The 17,735-nt window shown below is 39.2% G+C and overlaps 1 protein-coding gene across 2 annotated transcripts in view; it reads right to left on the bottom strand.

The window, feature by feature from the left end:
* ACACA (acetyl-CoA carboxylase alpha) overlaps window positions 1-17,735 on the bottom strand; it is a 229,453-nt gene that overhangs the window by 96,918 nt on the left and 114,800 nt on the right. For both annotated transcript variants that reach the window (XM_024757632.1, XM_024757631.1), the window contains 6 exons: window positions 15,381-15,404; window positions 12,611-12,754; window positions 11,737-11,833; window positions 10,725-10,832; window positions 5,694-5,750; window positions 5,403-5,447 (listed from right to left, as the gene is read on the bottom strand). In XM_024757632.1, coding sequence (XP_024613400.1) covers window positions 5,403-5,447; window positions 5,694-5,750; window positions 10,725-10,832; window positions 11,737-11,833; window positions 12,611-12,754; window positions 15,381-15,404 — 475 coding nt within the window. The remainder of the gene's footprint in view (window positions 1-5,402; window positions 5,448-5,693; window positions 5,751-10,724; window positions 10,833-11,736; window positions 11,834-12,610; window positions 12,755-15,380; window positions 15,405-17,735) is intronic.

The following is a 17,735-nucleotide window of genomic DNA, read 5'->3' on the forward strand; positions in this document are numbered from 1 at the left end:
GGGATCGAACCCGAGCCTCCTGCAGTGGAAGTGCAGAGTCCTCACTACTGGACCGTCAGGGAAGTCTCTCTATTCTTATTTTAATCCAAATTCCTTATTTAGAGGACTTCTCTTTCATGAGACAAAAAACAAAAACCCCAGAAATTAAAACTTTAAAGAAAAAAAGCAAAAAACAAAGCAAAACTTGTGGCTCTTGAGTTGATGGAGAACTTGAATACTTTCCACAGGTCTTAGGCTTCACCTTAACTAAACCTTGCACAGTTAATAAATCTTTTTACATTTTCCTTGGCATTTTAACTGTAAAATGGCATTTAATAGGCTTCTAGGAGCTTGTTTAGCAAGGCTGGGAAACCACTTGTCCAGGCTTGGGTCTTTAAAAGCCCTTTGAAAGTGGATTTACACAGCACTGATCTTGTACTGATGGTGTTCTGTCCTAAATAATTCTCTAATTCCCCCTGAATGATAATGAAGAGCATGGGGATGACTTCAAGGTTAAGCAGGAAGATGTTGAGCTGAACTGTCAGTAGATTTCATGCTCAGGGCTTTATATAGTCTCTGTTTTGGTTTTATTCTCAAGAGGTATGGCTTTCAGAGCATTAGCTAAAAAGTAACACAAGTCAAAAAAGGAAGGGTAACAAAGTCCTTCCATGAAATTTTCTGAAAGAAAAGTCAAGAAAAGTAATGATACAATCTTTCAAGCACACACTCCTCTATTCCTCCATAACTTTAATTAGTTAACTAAAATAGTTATTTAGTATGCCATTTACTCAAGTGTGTATAGTGGTAGGAACAAAATGATTTTCCTTCAAAAACATAACAAAAGTAAGCAAGAAACATTTTATTTACTACTAATGCAATTAAGAAAATGTGTAGTAACTGAAAGGCACAAAAAGCAAACAAGTGAATGGAAATAAATATCTTTACTACAAATAATGAAAAAGACTGACGAATTCTTGGCAGAGGTGGGCAAAGACTACCAATCAGAAAAATCACTTTCATTAAGGTTAGCTAAGAAAAGGTGTTATGAGGACTTCCCTGGTGGCGCAGTGGTTAAGAATCCGCCTGCCAATGCAGGGGACACAGGTTCGACTCCTGGTCTGGTAAGATCCCACGTGCCGCGGAGCAACTAAGCCCGTGCGCCAGAACTACTGAGCCCACGTGCCGCAACTACTGAAGCCCGCGCGCCTAGAGACCATGCTCCGCAACAAGAGAAGTCCCTGCTCACCGCAACTAGAGAAAGCCCCGCGCAGCAGTGAAGACACAACACAGCCAAAAAGAAAAAAGGTGTTATGAGATGACATGAACAAATGTTCTTAAACTTTTGAATAAATTTTTAGCTCCACAGTAAAGTCCTCAATTTAGCATGAAGCATTCAGAACAGAAGATGGCAAGAACTTCCATGCAACGGGAAACCAGGATTAATGAACAATTCTTCAAGAGATAAGAAAGTCTGAGGACTTTTATAGAAAGTCGCTTTTATTTGGCATTCAAAAATCACAGAAATACAGAAAACACAGAAAAGAAGAAATCCAAAAGTCTGATTCTGTAGTTTTAATAAATTCCTTCATCCTACCACATCCTCACGTGGCCAATTTTTCCACTAACAGCATTCATGCTTATTCCATCAGTAATGTAATTGCTTTCCAGGCATTCTACTAGTGTTATGGGCAAATATCATAATTGAATGTACACAAATAAAACCGCTCTTAGTGTGCTGGTACCAAAAAACAAAAGAATGCAACATTTCTCAGGAAGAAATTATACCCCTGCTGTGTTCTAATCAGCCAACCATCATCAGGACAATCAAAATAATTTGCCTAAATTAGCCAATCAAGACACCCTGCAAATCAGAGAATGTGAAAACCTGCAACAGAAAACATCATAGCTGATTATGATACTAATAATCGTGTTAAAAACCTAATGAGATGAAGAAATTGGAAGCTTGCTGGTGCAATTCTCTTTTACCTCAACACACTGAGAACTAATTATATAGACTGTAATTAAAACAAAATCTCAAACCAAACCTTCTGAAAAACAAATAGTTGATCCACTAGCAAACAGAACTACCATTTTTTTCCCAGCTTTATTGAGATATAATTGACATATCAATTATTTTTAAAGAAATGAACTACTAACCATGATAACTGTTTTCAATAGCGGGCTCTTCCTTCAGGCGCAAACGATCCAAAACATTTAAAGTGGGAGTCACTCACATAAAATCAGTAAAACTGCAATTATCTCCTAGGTGATTTACAGCAGAATTTTTAAAAATTTCATGAAATCTTACAAACAAGAAACAAAAGGAAACTTACAGATGAAGAAGTGATTTGGAATCTCATCACGTGGTTTAGACCTAATGCTTTGTTTAGGTGGCAAAGGGTAAGAAATCCGAGAAATATGCATTTTAGTATCCTTAACAAAACTTTGCTGGAAAAAATATGGAAAGCTTCATAAAGTAATACTTATATTCCAATTAAACACCTTCTGCTGCACTTTTTGGAATTCTAGATGTGAAATGTGAGTGAAACGGATAAAGACAATACTCATAAAACTAGAGAACTGCAGCTTATATAGCTGCAGAAATTCAAAGAGCCTGTTCTTTTGCTTTCGAGGCTACAATTTTTTTTTTTTAATATGAAGAAGATATTTACAAGGCTAGACTTGTTTTTCCTCAAACTTTCTGTTTAAATAATCAATGTTAAGCAATTATGCAAGTCCCATTATGGGTACTTGATTTAATTAGATGGTTATGGAAACAGACTCAACACCAAGCCTCCTTAATGCTGGTGACTACTGCCCGCTCAGAACAGTCTCCACGTAGAACCAAGAGACTTAGGCAGCAGCAGACATTCAGCTGAACAGCTCTTTGGGGACTGTGGTGATTAAACAACTAAGTTTTGGAAATAATTCCAGCCTTCGCTGGCATGTGAACAAACACCTAACAATAAACACACTCTCTAGGAACCCCAATGCGGTCTGGCCCTCTTTTGCCTTGTTCTGGTTCTGAAGCAGTCTGAGAGACGATGATTATGTAACAGCACGGCTGCGTCCTTCCACACCAGCCAATGTTGTTCTTGAACCAAACTTGGTAACCTTCCTCCTCTCCTTGCCCCTTCCTGCGCACATTCCCTCTTCTATTCAATAATATAGGGATTTCGCAGTGTAGAACAGGGGAGGCTGCATACATCACAGTGGATTACCAAGAAGCCAGAGAGGTCAAGGGATTCATCTCTAACACTTCCAGAAAGCTTCCACTTTTTCACACTATACTAACTATGGGCGAAGCACACAAGATGACGTGACAGAGACTAAGCGTCCTTCAAGCTACCACCAGCAGAGGAACTCAGAGCAGCACCATGACAGTGAGCCCCAGATTTGTACAACTCCTGCCAAGGATTCCTGGATATTGAAGATCCTGGCCAGAGTTCAGTAATAGTTGCCCTTGCCCCATGTGTAACCGCTAATCATTTCTCAGGGGCCTAACATAAAAACACCCCAACTCCTCAGCCATCCAATTCTTCAGAGCAAATCCAGTCCATACCTAAAACCTTAATGTTCTCTACGTCCTAAAACAACCTTTCCTACACTTATGACAAATCAAGTCACTTGATAATTTAACTGATTTCCCATTTGATGCCACTACAAATAGAAACTGTGCGATGAGTCCCAGAAAGACCCCCTGCTGGGCTCATTTCCTAGCAGATTTTGCTTAGACATGTCCCTATTCAACCTAAATCCAGAAATATTAAGAGAGCAGGGAGAAAAAATGTTTTAAATCTATAGATGTATTCTAGGACAGGATATAGATTCAAAGATAGAAAGTATCAAAAACAAAAAAAAACAATGTCCGTGAGAATTAAGTGCTTTGGCTTTAAAAAAATTTTAGTGGAGAGTTTTAATTTATCATAGAATGCTTATTATAAAAAACCAGTTCATGTGCTATAGAAACAAAGACTGTGTCTGAACCATTAGGAAAAAGGAAAACAATTTTACAAATTCAGTATTATTCCCCAGAATAATGCATTATTCCAAAGTCAGTTACAAAAGAAAAAAAAAAAATCACATTAACACTAAAGAACCTAGCCCAATACTCTTCCCAGATCCAGCATATCTACCTGAGTTCTGATCAGCATCTACCAGCTATAGTTTTTATTCATGGGCTCTCATACTCTATCCCCAAGTATCAATTTTATTCTCTAAGCTCCTTATTTTTTTTCCTAAAGCCCCAGGGTTCTCTTTAAGCTCCTCATACTTCTCCACTGCCTCCAGTTTCCTATCTACAGTTATTGATTGATCTATATCTGCACTCTGCTTGATTTCCTGACATCAATAACACAGGGGCATTGTGGAGTCCACAACATTTCCTAAAGCGTTTTAGAAAATCCTAGCTCTTTATCCTGCAGGCTAGGCTCTCTTGTTTCTCTATAGACTAGACCAACAAGGTGAACCGTGAGAAGGAAAACAAAATGTCAAGTGCTAGAGACCTAATAAACAAAAGGGCAATAAAAGCAATCACACACAGGTCCTTGAGCTTAGGAAGTCCCTTCCAGCATCCCAAATGTTATCTTCATTATTGCCATTGAGCAGGGCTTGAAAACTAACTTAATCATCTTAATTGCTAAAAACAAAATAAAATTCTCATCAGAAATATTAAGACTTCTTAATATCCTTTGGAATCTTACTTCACCACGTTAGGATCAATTTTTAAAGAGATATTGTGACTCCGATCAGCCATTTTGGAGAATGACATCTTGACTGCAAACTGGATTTTTGACCTCACTGCTATAATCATATTGCGTATGATCATACACATATACACCACAGTTCAGATGTCAGGCTATTAACTTAGCTCGCTTTATTAAAATTTTTCAATAAAAATTTTAAACTCATAAATATTAGTAGTTAATTCAGTTAAATGGGAGAAAAAGCAACTTAATTTTTATTTATTTCCTCCTCCTAGAATTAATGTAAGATGAAAACACCAACTTGGGTTCTGTTAAGAATAAGTGATTGTTCTTCAAAACTGACAGTTCTCAATAACAGAACTTGAATCCATCTTTGGTAGAAGCCAAGACCCCAAGTACGATTGGCAGTCCTTGATTACTGATTCGCTGTGTGCACAGAAGAAATTAGTAGTTAGCTCCTGCTTCTACCTTATTCATCTGGATAAATGCATGTGCTCATTCTTAACTATTTCTCAGACATATACTGAGAATTCATTATAGGGTAGAAAAGGAGGAGGAAAAAAACCCTTTAGTTTGAATACGCTATAGAAGAACTGAATATTCATTATAATACTTTTTCAAAGAAGAGGGACCAAACATCAGACCAGCCCTTCTAAATAATCAGCAGGTAACAGATAAAACAGTAAGTAATCTTTCACCACTGTTGCTCTTACTTACATGAAATCTCTGATCCACCTCATAGTTGACCTGTTTTCTGAAATCCTTTCAAATAAAAGACAGAAAGGAAGGAAAAACAGAAGAAGAGGGCAATTAGTAATAAAATTAAAAACCAGTTGAGTAAAAGGTGATGACTTTAATGCTTTTTCTTGATTAAATTTATACCAAAACAGTTATTTCTTTGCATAAATTCTACAAGTAAGCATATGATTATAATTCCATTTTTCACTTTTAAAGTTCTAGCAGCAGCATAAGAAATATTAAAGAGATGCATAATTCACATGCCAATACCTTTTGTGCAACCAGGAAAGTAAGGCGCCGGATCCCATGCTCAACCAGGGTAGCTTTCTACAAACAAACATGCAAAAACAGAAGCTAGATGAGATCTCCATTCATCCTAAATTTTAGCCCATTCAGTCCTCAGAAGGCTGTGATCGCACTAAGCACTGTTTTGGATATCTATGTCTTGACTCAGTATCTTCAAATTTGCAAGTAAACAAATCTCAACCTGGCTCCTGGGAATAAGACTTACAGAACAGGTTTTAAATATTGACCTGGACAAAACTGAAAGAGAACTCTGGAGGAGAAAAGGTCACATGAGGCCACCTAAATTCTCTAAGGACTGATACATATCAAGGTAGATCTTAACACAATTTCTGCTTATAGAAATTACACTGGTGGGCTTGTATTTAAATGTGAAGATCAATACTGATATAGAAGCTAAACGAAATCAGGTAGAGGGAAAAGAAGAATTTCCATAAAACGGAAAATTCAAGTACTAAACTGTTATTTAGACTATAGACATCACCTACCATCTGATACAGCATTCCCAGAATTCGACCTAACAAATCCTAACCTTTTCAGCTCTAAAACATTTCCTCCCTACTTTATATGAAGGTATTTTAAAAAAGATTCTCTTTAAAAGTTGTTAAAAACAATGTCTAACAGGCTTTTAAATTTAGTGATTATTCATACTTCCGCTTGGTACAGGCAAGCAATATATTAGAAGAGACCAGCAGTTTCAAGACAGCCCCTTACGTGAGTCTTGGGCCTTTGGTTCTAAGCCTTCCTCTATCCTGTACTGCTCTCTCATCTCAAAAGGCAGAGACAAAGAAACAGATTAATGAGCTAAGTAAAAGACATGCTCTTAAAGGTCCCTAATAAAGAGGGGCTACATGGCAGCAAGTAGAAAAGCAATCCCACCCACTGAATGACCTGAAAACATACATGAATAACACAAATAGAAAAAATATGTGGACTTTCACAACCTACACCCGGACTTTAATTTTATCACATTCTTTAACCGAGAGATATATCCATAAGCCAATTCTTAACTTTCTTGATATTATATAGTTTTTAAATCTAAATTGGCTATCCCTCATAAACAAGCACATCCCTGGACCATTTCCTCTTATTTTTCCTTTTTTACTATGGCGTTGCTTAGTAACAAAATTAACAGGATAAGCAAAAGATAACTGGAAAAAATTAATTTCCTAATAATAAATTCCCAGGTCATATATAAATAAGTTTTGGTTTAACTACATTTAAAAATGATTGGGGGACTTCCCTGGTGGCACAGTGGTTGAGAATCCGCCTGCCAATGCAGGGGACACGGGTTCGATCCCTGGTCCGAGAAGATCCCACATGCTGCAGAGCAACTAAGCCCATGCGCCACAACTACCGAGCCTGTGCTCTAGAGCCCACGAACCACAACTACTGAGCCCATGTGCCACAACTACTGAAGCCTGTGTGCCTGGAGCCTGTGCTCCGCAACAAGAGAAGCCACTGCAATGAGAAGCCGGCGCACCGCAACAAAGAGTAGCCCCTGCTCACCACAACTAGAGAAAGCCTGCGTGCAGCAACGAAGACCCAGTGCAGCCAAAAATAAATTAATTAATTAAAAAAAAAAAGATTGGTATCATACCCATTAGGGTAAATAACCAAGTATTTGTAGTATAAGAAAAGAAAGGGAGGAAGGGAGGATGGGAGGAAGGGAGGAAGGGAGGAAGGAAGAAAGGGAGGGAGGGAGGGAGGGAGGGAGGGAAGGGAGAGGGAGGGAGGAAGAAAGAGGTGGGGTGGGGTGGTTTGTGTTTCTCTGACTCTCAGTGTGCCAAGGAACAGAAACATTTCTTCTGACACCAACAAAGAATTCCACTACAGCCAAGTCCTTCAGAGACAAGCATCAATAGTTATGTTCTGGCCAGGGAAGAAAATAACTTTAATAATGCCATAATTTAAAATCAAAATTGTTATTGCTTTAAAAATTCCACAAGTGGCTGACAATAACAGCAGAGCAACAGGATTCTGATTACATTGTAATAATGCGGGTCTCACAGCAAGTCCACAGCTATTACCCAGCGATTAGGCGTCAGCACCTGGAGAAACTCCATTTACACTGGCTGCTTCAATCTCCTCCACAAGTCATTTACAAATATATGACCCTAATTTCTATGAGAGAAAAAAAGACATGCTGGGACTAGAAGATTATTTGGACAATTTGGATCAACCTATTTGATAGTTTAATGTGTGCTTAAAAAAAAAAAACTTTTTCTAAACTGCTAGGAGCATGATCATGAAGTGAAAAACAAAACTAGTTATCACTTCAGCTTTTTTAAAAATTGCTTTTGCTTCCTTTTCTGTTTTATATTTTTTTCACAACAAGTAGGTGAAAATGCCTAATATGCCTGGGTAAGCACGGCACGTGATGCACTAAATAGCTTCTTCAAGCTTGGAATGTTGGCACCGTCTACCCTTTCCCTACTGAACAGCCACAGGCAGACTCTGGGTTTCTCTATGCCTCAGTTTACAAGTTCAGTAAAGGAAAAAGGTAATTTCTTATCATCAATTAATGTTACAAATATACATAGTGAAAATGAAGAAACTGCCTCTTTAAATCAAGGTGTGATGATATATGTCACTTAGAACTGAGGGTAATAAAAAGCCTAAAGTTGAGGTCAAAACAATCAATTAGTGCCTCAAAACCTGGGAAGGAACTCTCATAGATTATTCCATCAAGCGACAGCATTAGTAGCCATGCGCAACATTAGGACTCTTCCAAGTAAGGTCACCTTGGTCACTGGTCTCAGGTTAATTTTATGTGGTCATGCATGAGTCAAGGGCAAGAAGGAAGTTAGATTTCTCTTCTAAAGAAAAATTCCGAGGCATGACTCCTACTTTTACTTCTCTGGAAGGACCTTTCCTCACCACAATCCCACAGTCAGTTCATGTGCTGTGACAGCATCATGGGGAAAATGCTATGACACACATTAAGCATAAAATTACCATCTTTTCCTGGGTATCAACCATTAGCGATAAATGATGTGAATGTCTATGGCACTAATTGTTTATACTGCTGAATTAAATTTTTTAAAATCTATTGAGGGGCTTCCCTGGTGGCACAGTGGTTGAGAATCTGCCTGCTAATGCAGGGGACACGGGTTCGAGCCCTGGTCTGGGAGGATCCCACATGCTGCAGAGCAACTGGGCCCGTGAGCCACAACTACTGAGCCTGCGCGTCTGGAGCCTGTGCTCCGCAAAAAGAAAGGCCGCGATAGTGAGAGGCCCGCGCACCGCAATGAAGAGTGGCCCCCGCTTGCCACAACTAGAGAAAGCCCTCGCCCAGAAACGGAGACCCAACACAGCAAAAATAAATAAATTAATTAATAAACTCCTACCCCCAACATCTAAAAAAAAAAAATCTATTGAGTTCTTTCTTTATGACAAGCACTACACACTAGGTGCTTTCCATTCAAAGAACACACATAGGTCTTGTCATTAAGGGCAGTTGAGGAAGGGTACTTTGGCAACTATCATATATCGTAATGAAATATAACTGTAGATGATCACTTTAAACATTAGACTCTAAGCATCTTCAGGGCTAGGAATGTATTATTTACTAAAGCACCTAGATCTGTGCCCCGTAGAGCTGGCATCAAAGCCTTAAATTCTAGTTTTTGCTCTATCATCTACCAGCTGGTGATTAAAGGGCCTTAATCTCTCGAGCTTGAGCTTTTTCCCAGATGTACAATTGAAATAATTCCTGACTAATCTAACCCCGTGGGACTGTGGTAAGGTGCAAATAAAAAATTTATACAGTCTTTAAAAATAAAAAGTATTATTATTGTTAATCAATTTATGCTGACCAATTAGAAATTCAAGGGAGAAGAATACATTTTAGTTAGGGCTACGCAGAGAAGTCCTCATAAAAGAGGGAAATTTTGAGACAGTTCTTAAAACAAGCAGGATTTAGAAAGAAGGGGGGGCCGAGAGAAGGGAAGGAGGGAGGGAAGAAAGAATGAAAGAGGAAAACATTCCAGATAAGGGGCAGTAGAAGAGATCAAGCAAACAAGGTAGATGAGATAAAGACTTAGGTCTTTTCATGGAACAGCAAAGGCTAGATTGTTAGCCTTCATTAATAGGCTGATGTCAAATATCAAGGTAAGGAGGTATCCTGAAGGCAAGAGAGAGTCACTGTTGAGTGGGAGAGTAACTTGGTAAGGGGGCATTTTAGACATTTAATTTTGTGGTAGTGAGCAGAATGGAAACTATCTGGAGGGGAAGGGTGAGGATCACAAGTAAACCTGTCGCAGTGTCTCAGGTATAAGGTGAGGAAGGGTATAAACTAGAAAGATGGCAGTGGAAATTTAAAAACTGAAAAGAAGGGGGAGGGAAGAAAGGAAGGAAGGAAAGGTGGGTAGGAAAGGAGGGGTAGAATAATGGAACAGCAAACAAAAGGAAGAAGTCAATGATTTCTGCATGATTGGGGGCAAAGGGTTTGGTTACTTGGTTTTTTTTGTTTTTGTTTAGCTTTTTGATAGGGGAGAGGGGGGACCAGAAGAGGAAGGAAAATGATAGGAATTTACATTTAAACTATATGGAGTTTGATGTCAACACAAGATATCCAAGTGACATAAAATTGCAAGGAGGATGGAAGTATAACTGATATTTTCAAGGCTGGGATGGAAGGGCTCAGAGGGTGCCTGAAGGGAGTTTGGGCCTAGACATGCAGAGTTAAGTCACCAAAAGGAATTCCGCAGGTGACTGGAAGTTCCAGACTGGAGCTCTGGAAAAGATTCAGGAATACAACTTCCCTTCCTTAAAACATTTTAAACATTTGAGGTCTAAATTTCTTGACATAAAAAAATATATGCATTTTATACTTTTGAATCACTTCGGAATTTTACCCCTACAAGCAGAACTATGTTAAAGACATAGCCGTTATCAGTGATAGGCCTTATATGTAGCAACTGATAAAAGGATGGATATGACACACAGCGAGAAGGAAAGTGGCCATCACCAGTTTCCATCCAACTGAGGACTTACATTTTGCTGGGTAAACTCTCGGAACATAGCTGCTAGCCTGTCATCCTCGATATCACAGTCAGTTTTGATAGCCACGTTCAGAATGTGAATTGGTTCATCCCTGGGGATCTGTAACCCAAGAACACAAGGCAAGGAAATTAGGAGGCTGGCTAATACAGAGATGGAGAGAAGTTATAGTACTTGGTAGGATACCTGAAAGACAGATATGGCCCACAGGACATTTTCTGCTAGTATGAATAAGCAAAATGAAACCACTGCCCAACACCCACAATGGAGATTAAATAAAGACACCTAACTTTAAAAAAATAAGGCAGCAAAGGCATTAGCTAAAGGCGGCCCCAAATCTTGGCTTGATATGAACTTGAAGACCACTATGTCTCAACTTTTTCACCAATAGAATGGGAATGAAACCATTTGCAATATCTCTTCACAGAATATAAAGGAAAATGAGTGAAAGAAGCCATCTGAACATATTCCCATATAACATATTTCTAAACAGTGGAAGTATCAAACCATGGGAAAATAACCTGGTAGGGAAAAAACAGGATGTGTTTGCAGAGAAATGAAAAGAAGGGAAAGAAGGGTTTAATAAAAGGACAAAATTTTAAACAAAATGTCGATTTTTTTCTACTATCTAAAGTCCACAATTCCTTGAAGACTACGAACGCACTGCTCTGCAAATATACAAGCCATTACTGAGTAAGAATTAAAGCAATCAAAGCTCAAGTCTTTGAAACAACATTCAGAGACCTAGAGGCAGCTGCAATGGATATAGACAGCCTCATTCTACGCTATGGATTCCATGATTAATACAGTGGTTTTTATTTTTAGGTTAGAATTTATATTCCACCTGTTTCTAAAAATACTTTGATGAGGCATATAAAATTAAATAATATAAAGTAGGGTAAAAAGATGAATTCTTCCCTACAATGTTCTACAATCAGAAAGAGAGTATATAGTACAAATCCTGTATCTGAAGGAGCAAAGCAGTCTCCCAAAGGGGACACTATACCTTGTCTTCATCATATAGAGATGTGTGACCTGCCTCAGGGAACGTGGGGCTTTGGGGTGGGGAATCGCAGAAGCAGCCCATCACTTCATCAAAGATCCTGAAAAATACCAAAGAAACAGCCACGATGAAAACCCAAGTGGCAGAAAATCTAAGTGGCAGGAAACTAACGCTGCCATTGCCAGCTCTGTCTAAAAGAATAATCTATCCTACCCTGCACTCAATTGTCAACTGAATAGAATCACCAGTGGCTAGAGGTGACATGCAAAATTTCACCAAGTGACAGAAATTAGGAGGATGGATTGTTTAAACTTTAATAAACCATATATATTTCTTCTTTTTAAAAAAGAATGATCTGAAGCTTTTTTGTTTTGTTTTTTTCATATGTAAGATATGAGCAGTGCTGCTGTCATCATCGGTCTTAAAGTAACTGAAAGAGCCTGGGACTAGAGCAGTGACACACCAACGTAATTACCCCTCCCCCTAGGGTAATGCATCAGTATACATCAAGAGATAGATGCTGAATGCATTTAATCGAAAGATGTATCGTCTCTGGTGGGGCTCACTCTAGTGTTGTGTTTAATTTCTCCTGACATTTCACTCATCACAGAGCAGACAGTTTCTTGTGTTAGCTACTAAGAAAAAGATGGTTTTTGTTTGTTTCTTTTTTTCTGACCAGGCTCATATAACAAGTAGAGGCTTGTAGAGTCTGCACAGAGGTGGAAAGGGAAGGACCTACACCTCTCCCAGAGCATATACCGCAAGGGCTACATCTCCTTAGCTGGCCCGTGGCTAATCAGGGGACCTCTATTCATTTGGAACAAAGCTGAGATGCCCAAGGCTCCCCTTGTATAGACACAGTTCCATGGTGCCTTACCTGACAAAATCTTCAAAAGTCCGAAAAGAGACCATTCCGCCCATCCGCTGACACGGTGGAGTGAATGAGTTGTCCAGCAGCACGTCGCTGACACTAGCTACATGAGTCATGCCATAGTGGTTGAGGTTGGAGGAGAAGGACATTCTAAATGGTAATTCAATCAAGTGCATTAGACAAGGAGAGTAGGAACAAGGACTGGAAGAGTCAACCAGGGAAAAGGAGCTGGGAGGAAACTGAAGCAGGGTCAGGTTGCAGAGCAGGTTTGGTTTTTTACCCACCTATAGGTAAGGCCATCTTGCTAGATTCACATGAACCCTTCCACTGCAATTTCCCCTCACACAAACCATATTTTTTACCAATCACCCCCCCCCCAAATTTCTCCACATAAAAATCTAAGGACTGTCAGGAATATCATGGTGGTTTTAATACCATGACATCATGACATGTCTAACGAATGAATAGCATATAGGGGTTAAAAACCATCCTGCATCTTCCCCTTCCTTAAAACATCTCCTCTTTTAAAAGGATGTAAACAAGCCAAGTGAGCTGTAACTAGGCAACACTTAAGGCATTTTTCTCTAGGAATTGTAATAGATTATTCACAGATAGATATATGCGTATCAACAACTCTAAGTCATTTGGAATGGCTCAGTAAATCATAAAGAACACAATTCATCAGAGAGAAACAAGTAACAATCTGTAAAAGCAACTTTACTGAGGTATCTATTTTTTCCTTGAATGGGCTGACAGGGAGCGCAGTTATGAGGATTATAGCTTCTCCCTTTTTGAAAGAGAGACAGTTTTGCAAAATTTCCTTTTTTATATTTAAACACATTTCTAGACCAAAGTAAACATATCTTCATTGAAAGCCCTTAATGAATCCCAGCAAGATACAAAAGGGCAGAGCATGGGTTTCAAAGTATGTATAAGCATGACAAACAAGTGTAAACGGAGATGCTCAAAGAGAACTGATTTGTTCAATCTAAAAACATAATGAATCTGGATATTCCTTGAGGCACCTCAGCAGTATGTACTGACAGATACTACTGTAAAGTGTTTGTGATGCCCAGTCAATCAGGACAGTCTGTTAGGAAGGACCAAACTAAAGGATGCCTCCAGGACTTGCCCAACATGTTACTGGCATACTGATCTGAAGCACGTTCAGAGCAAGGCAATGGCACTTGAACTTTGGGGAGCTGCTCAAAAATCTCCTTGAAGTGCACTGCCTGCAGTGTTGCAGGGGGCAAGAGAGCCAGCAAAGTGGGCTACAGATCTGGGTACATAGCGTACTCTGTTGCGAACTGTAATTATAAAAGGCAATGGAATTGTTTACAGAATGGGAGTGCTGCTCACACAGACTATTAGAGACTGACACTCCCGGTTTTTATTCCTTCGGTAAATGATGACTATGAAAAAGTCCTTCAACTTTGACAGTACCAGGGACTAGAAGGTAGAGTGGAAGATGAAACCATTGATACCATGAATGAAACAGACAAATGAAACACACATCAAGCAAGTCTTACACATGGTGCTCACTAGAAACTGGGATTCAGAGCTGTATGAACTCAGAAGTGCTATCATTCTTTTCTAGGATCACCAAATATATTTAGTAAAGGAGCAAGTTTGTGAGGCATTGTATCTTTTCTTCCTGCCTGGCATTAGACAGGAAAGAGAATCCAGATACCCTTAAAGGAAACCCCCTCTGAAGATGCTAACAGTCTATGCTTGAGGCAAACATGGGGTTAAGAATCTTTTTCACTCAACTGAACCCCATCGGAAATGCCCACATTTCAGTTTCTCCCACTACTATGCTCTTGGACCAGGACAGCTAAAGGCAAGCAGGAGTGAAGCAAGCCCACTCTTCAAGAGCAGACAAGAGGACCAAACAAAACACTCCCTTTCCTCTCCCCATCCAAATTGGATGCCAAAAGCTATACACAGTTTTGATTACTTAATATTTAAAGGGAGAGGGACAAAATAAACATAAGCCTATAAATATTTCAACAAATAACTGATCATCTACAAAGACGTCAGCACCAACATGTTACGGCTTTAAGCACTTTGTGGATTCCAGTCACAATTGCTATCCTCTCAAACTTGCATTGTGTTGCCTTGCTTGGCTCAGGAGCAGAAGGAAATCAAAATATTAAAATACCACTTGTGTTATTACTGGTCTGGAAACGTTTCACAGGGCTACACACATCAAAACTTCAAATACACTCTTCCAATGTAATCTCATTACATGTCTAAAATAAAACTTGACTTTCATAGCATCATAACACTTTATAGAAAAATAGCTAACAAACTGATAAAACATGAGATCAGCTATTTCTGCATGTGTGTTCCTCTAAAAGGAGAAGCAAATTAGAGAAAATATAAATTGAAAAACTGATGAACAATTTGCCAGGATAGGAGTAACTGTAAGGGTTTCTCCTCTGAAAGCCCCAAACAGAGAACTTAGCAAAATAAGATGTTTACAGCAAAGCTGAACATCGGGCAGAGGATTCCCCTATTGTACACAGCTAGACGGGAGCTGTTCCATACTGAGGCTTTTCAAGCACTGCTTTTTGAATGGCTGAAGAAAAGCTGAAGACATGTTTTCCAAACAGAAAAAATAATTTAGTATGTCCAAAGGGGAGCTCAGGACTCCCTAGCAGAAAGATAACATGTTAGCTTGTCAAGTGTAGTGTTATTTTTTCCCCTGATTTTCCTAAAAGGTGCTTTTAATTGGAGAAAAAACAAAAAACAAAAAAAACTAAATATACGGTACCTGTTTAGCGTGGGGATGTTCCCTCTGTAATTAAACAACCACAGTTAGTTATTGATAGGTTAGTGCAAGCCATAATAAAAGAATTGTCAGAGCAGATACAGACCAGTCGTGAGGAGCCCCAGCGTGGCAGCTCTGGCATTCGGCAGACATAATTAAGTGCTCATTACCCTTCAACCCCCCGGGTGCCTCCGCCTCCTGACCTACCTCACCACAGCAGCTGTTGATGGAAAGGGTCAAAATGTATTTACCATGGAGTATTTTTTATAGCTCTATTACAAAATAATAATTCAGAGTAAGAATAAACCACAGGCTCATGAAAATTAAAGCTGTATAATATGGTATATTATCTTAAGCTTCAACAAGAAATATAATTCTCGACAAAATTCTTAGAGAATCTTCTTAACTTGTTCCTATTTTACTAAAAATGCAATAAGGAGGTTCAGAGAAGTTGATTCCACAGCCTCTCCCACCTTAATTGATTTTCTAGGATGTGTGATGAACCTACAAACTCTCCTCTAGAGAAAAGAAGCCGGGCACCTGGGCTCCCAGCTCCCTTTTCTAATTCTCTTTAACCCTGCTCTTCCTCCTGTAGACTGGGCTGGGATGGGGGTAGGAGGTGGTGTAGGAAAGGAGTATACTCTGTGCCATAGGAGCTTAAAGGAACTGAAAAGCATGCAGGAATGTGATGATTAATGATTCTGTGACTAGAGTGGTATAGACTGTTACAAATGAATTAATTAATAATCTTTAAGTGAAATGAATTTAGGGAAATAATGACTTTTAAAAATTGCTGTAAGCTTAAAATCTCTAGGCCTTCCATAAATAAAACCTTAACCTAAATTTGGCTAGCCCTAGAACTTCCTGAGAAAGAATATTTCCAAATCGTGAAAGAAAGACTAGGATAAGAATGGAAAGTGAAAAGCAAGTCTCCTGCCTTCTCTTTGGTCTTTGACACCAACGCTTTTTCTCCCCCCTTTAATTTGACCTCAGTCACTTCCTCAACTGAAAAAAAAAAAAAAAAAATCAAACCCTTATTTTCAATGTTAAAAGGGAAAAGCTATACTTACCACCCACAATTTAGGAGTCCTATAAGGGGGCTGATGGGTTGATTATCTTAACCTTCTAACACTCTTTTATCAGCGTTTAATCATTGTTGGGGTTTTCTGGCACACAGGGGACTTAATGGGCAGAACATAGTGGGTGGTGCTGACGGTATATGGAAGGAGGAGAGTGGGAGGAAAATGATGCACTTTCCATGGCAGCGAAAGGAGCAGAACAGACTGAGCCGGCCATGTAAATAAAGAACTATGACATATCGCTGCACACACACTGTATACCTCGTGTGATTTGGGAGTAGCAATGCTCTTTGCATCAAACCTGTATCACAGAGCAAATTCATAAGGCAGCAAGAGCCACCTCCGGGTGCAAAAACCTGCACCTTTGCTGTTTGGAGTCTTTGAGCCTCTCATTCAGGGGGATGAGTTTCATTTTACAAGAGGTCCTTAGTTATAATGCACTTGGCCCTCATCAACAAACAAAAAGTACGCAGAGGTTCTAGAGCAGAAGCAGAAAACTAACAGTAAATGCTAATGAAAATATAGGAAAGTCTTCCTTTTAAGATATAAAAAGGAGTCTAAAGAAAAGGGCCACCTGCAGTCTCTAAACTATAAGCCTCAGTTCAGAGAGAAGAACCCTACAACCAAAGCAATCTCAGGCTCCTTCCATCCAGGTTTCTCGAATTTAAAAACCAGTATAGTCTCTCTCAACTGTTAACCAATATTTTACACTAATAAAATGGTCTCACTGCTTCTGTGACTACTCTAATCCCTTAGGGAGTCTTCACAGGATGAGGGCCAAGTTTTCAGCAGAAAAAGGCCTGAATTGAAAAGAACACCACCAACAAAAAGCCAGCCCTTCTCCATCAGCAATCCTCAAGCTCTCACGGGAAACCCCCTGCTGCTTTGTTATAGGAATTATGCACCATCTACACAGTATGGGATAAGAACAAAAGTCCCAACATCTCCAGTTTTTAAAGGACTGGCCTCAAATCAATCACTTAGGAGGTAAGTTTAGAGTCAGCTTATCCCCTTTGGTATCAATAGAATAAGATTCTGTGGGTCTGTCAGGGAGGCGAGCAGAGAAGGAAGGTTAAACTCTCTACTACCAGGTAAATACTTAGCCACGTCCAAAACAATCATCTATATATTTTGTAACTCTATACAGGGGCTATTTGATCAATTTAAGAAAATGACCGACGTGGCATACTGCACACTATTGTGATACAGTAGAAAGCTAGCTCAGTGGTCTGCACAAAAATAACCAACAAACGTAGAGATTGTATGAGTCAAATATCCC

This window comes from Neophocaena asiaeorientalis, unplaced genomic scaffold (genome assembly GCF_003031525.2).
Source record: "Neophocaena asiaeorientalis asiaeorientalis breed wild unplaced genomic scaffold, Neophocaena_asiaeorientalis_V1.1 scaffold327, whole genome shotgun sequence".
NCBI classification, from domain to species: domain Eukaryota; kingdom Metazoa; phylum Chordata; class Mammalia; order Artiodactyla; family Phocoenidae; genus Neophocaena; species Neophocaena asiaeorientalis.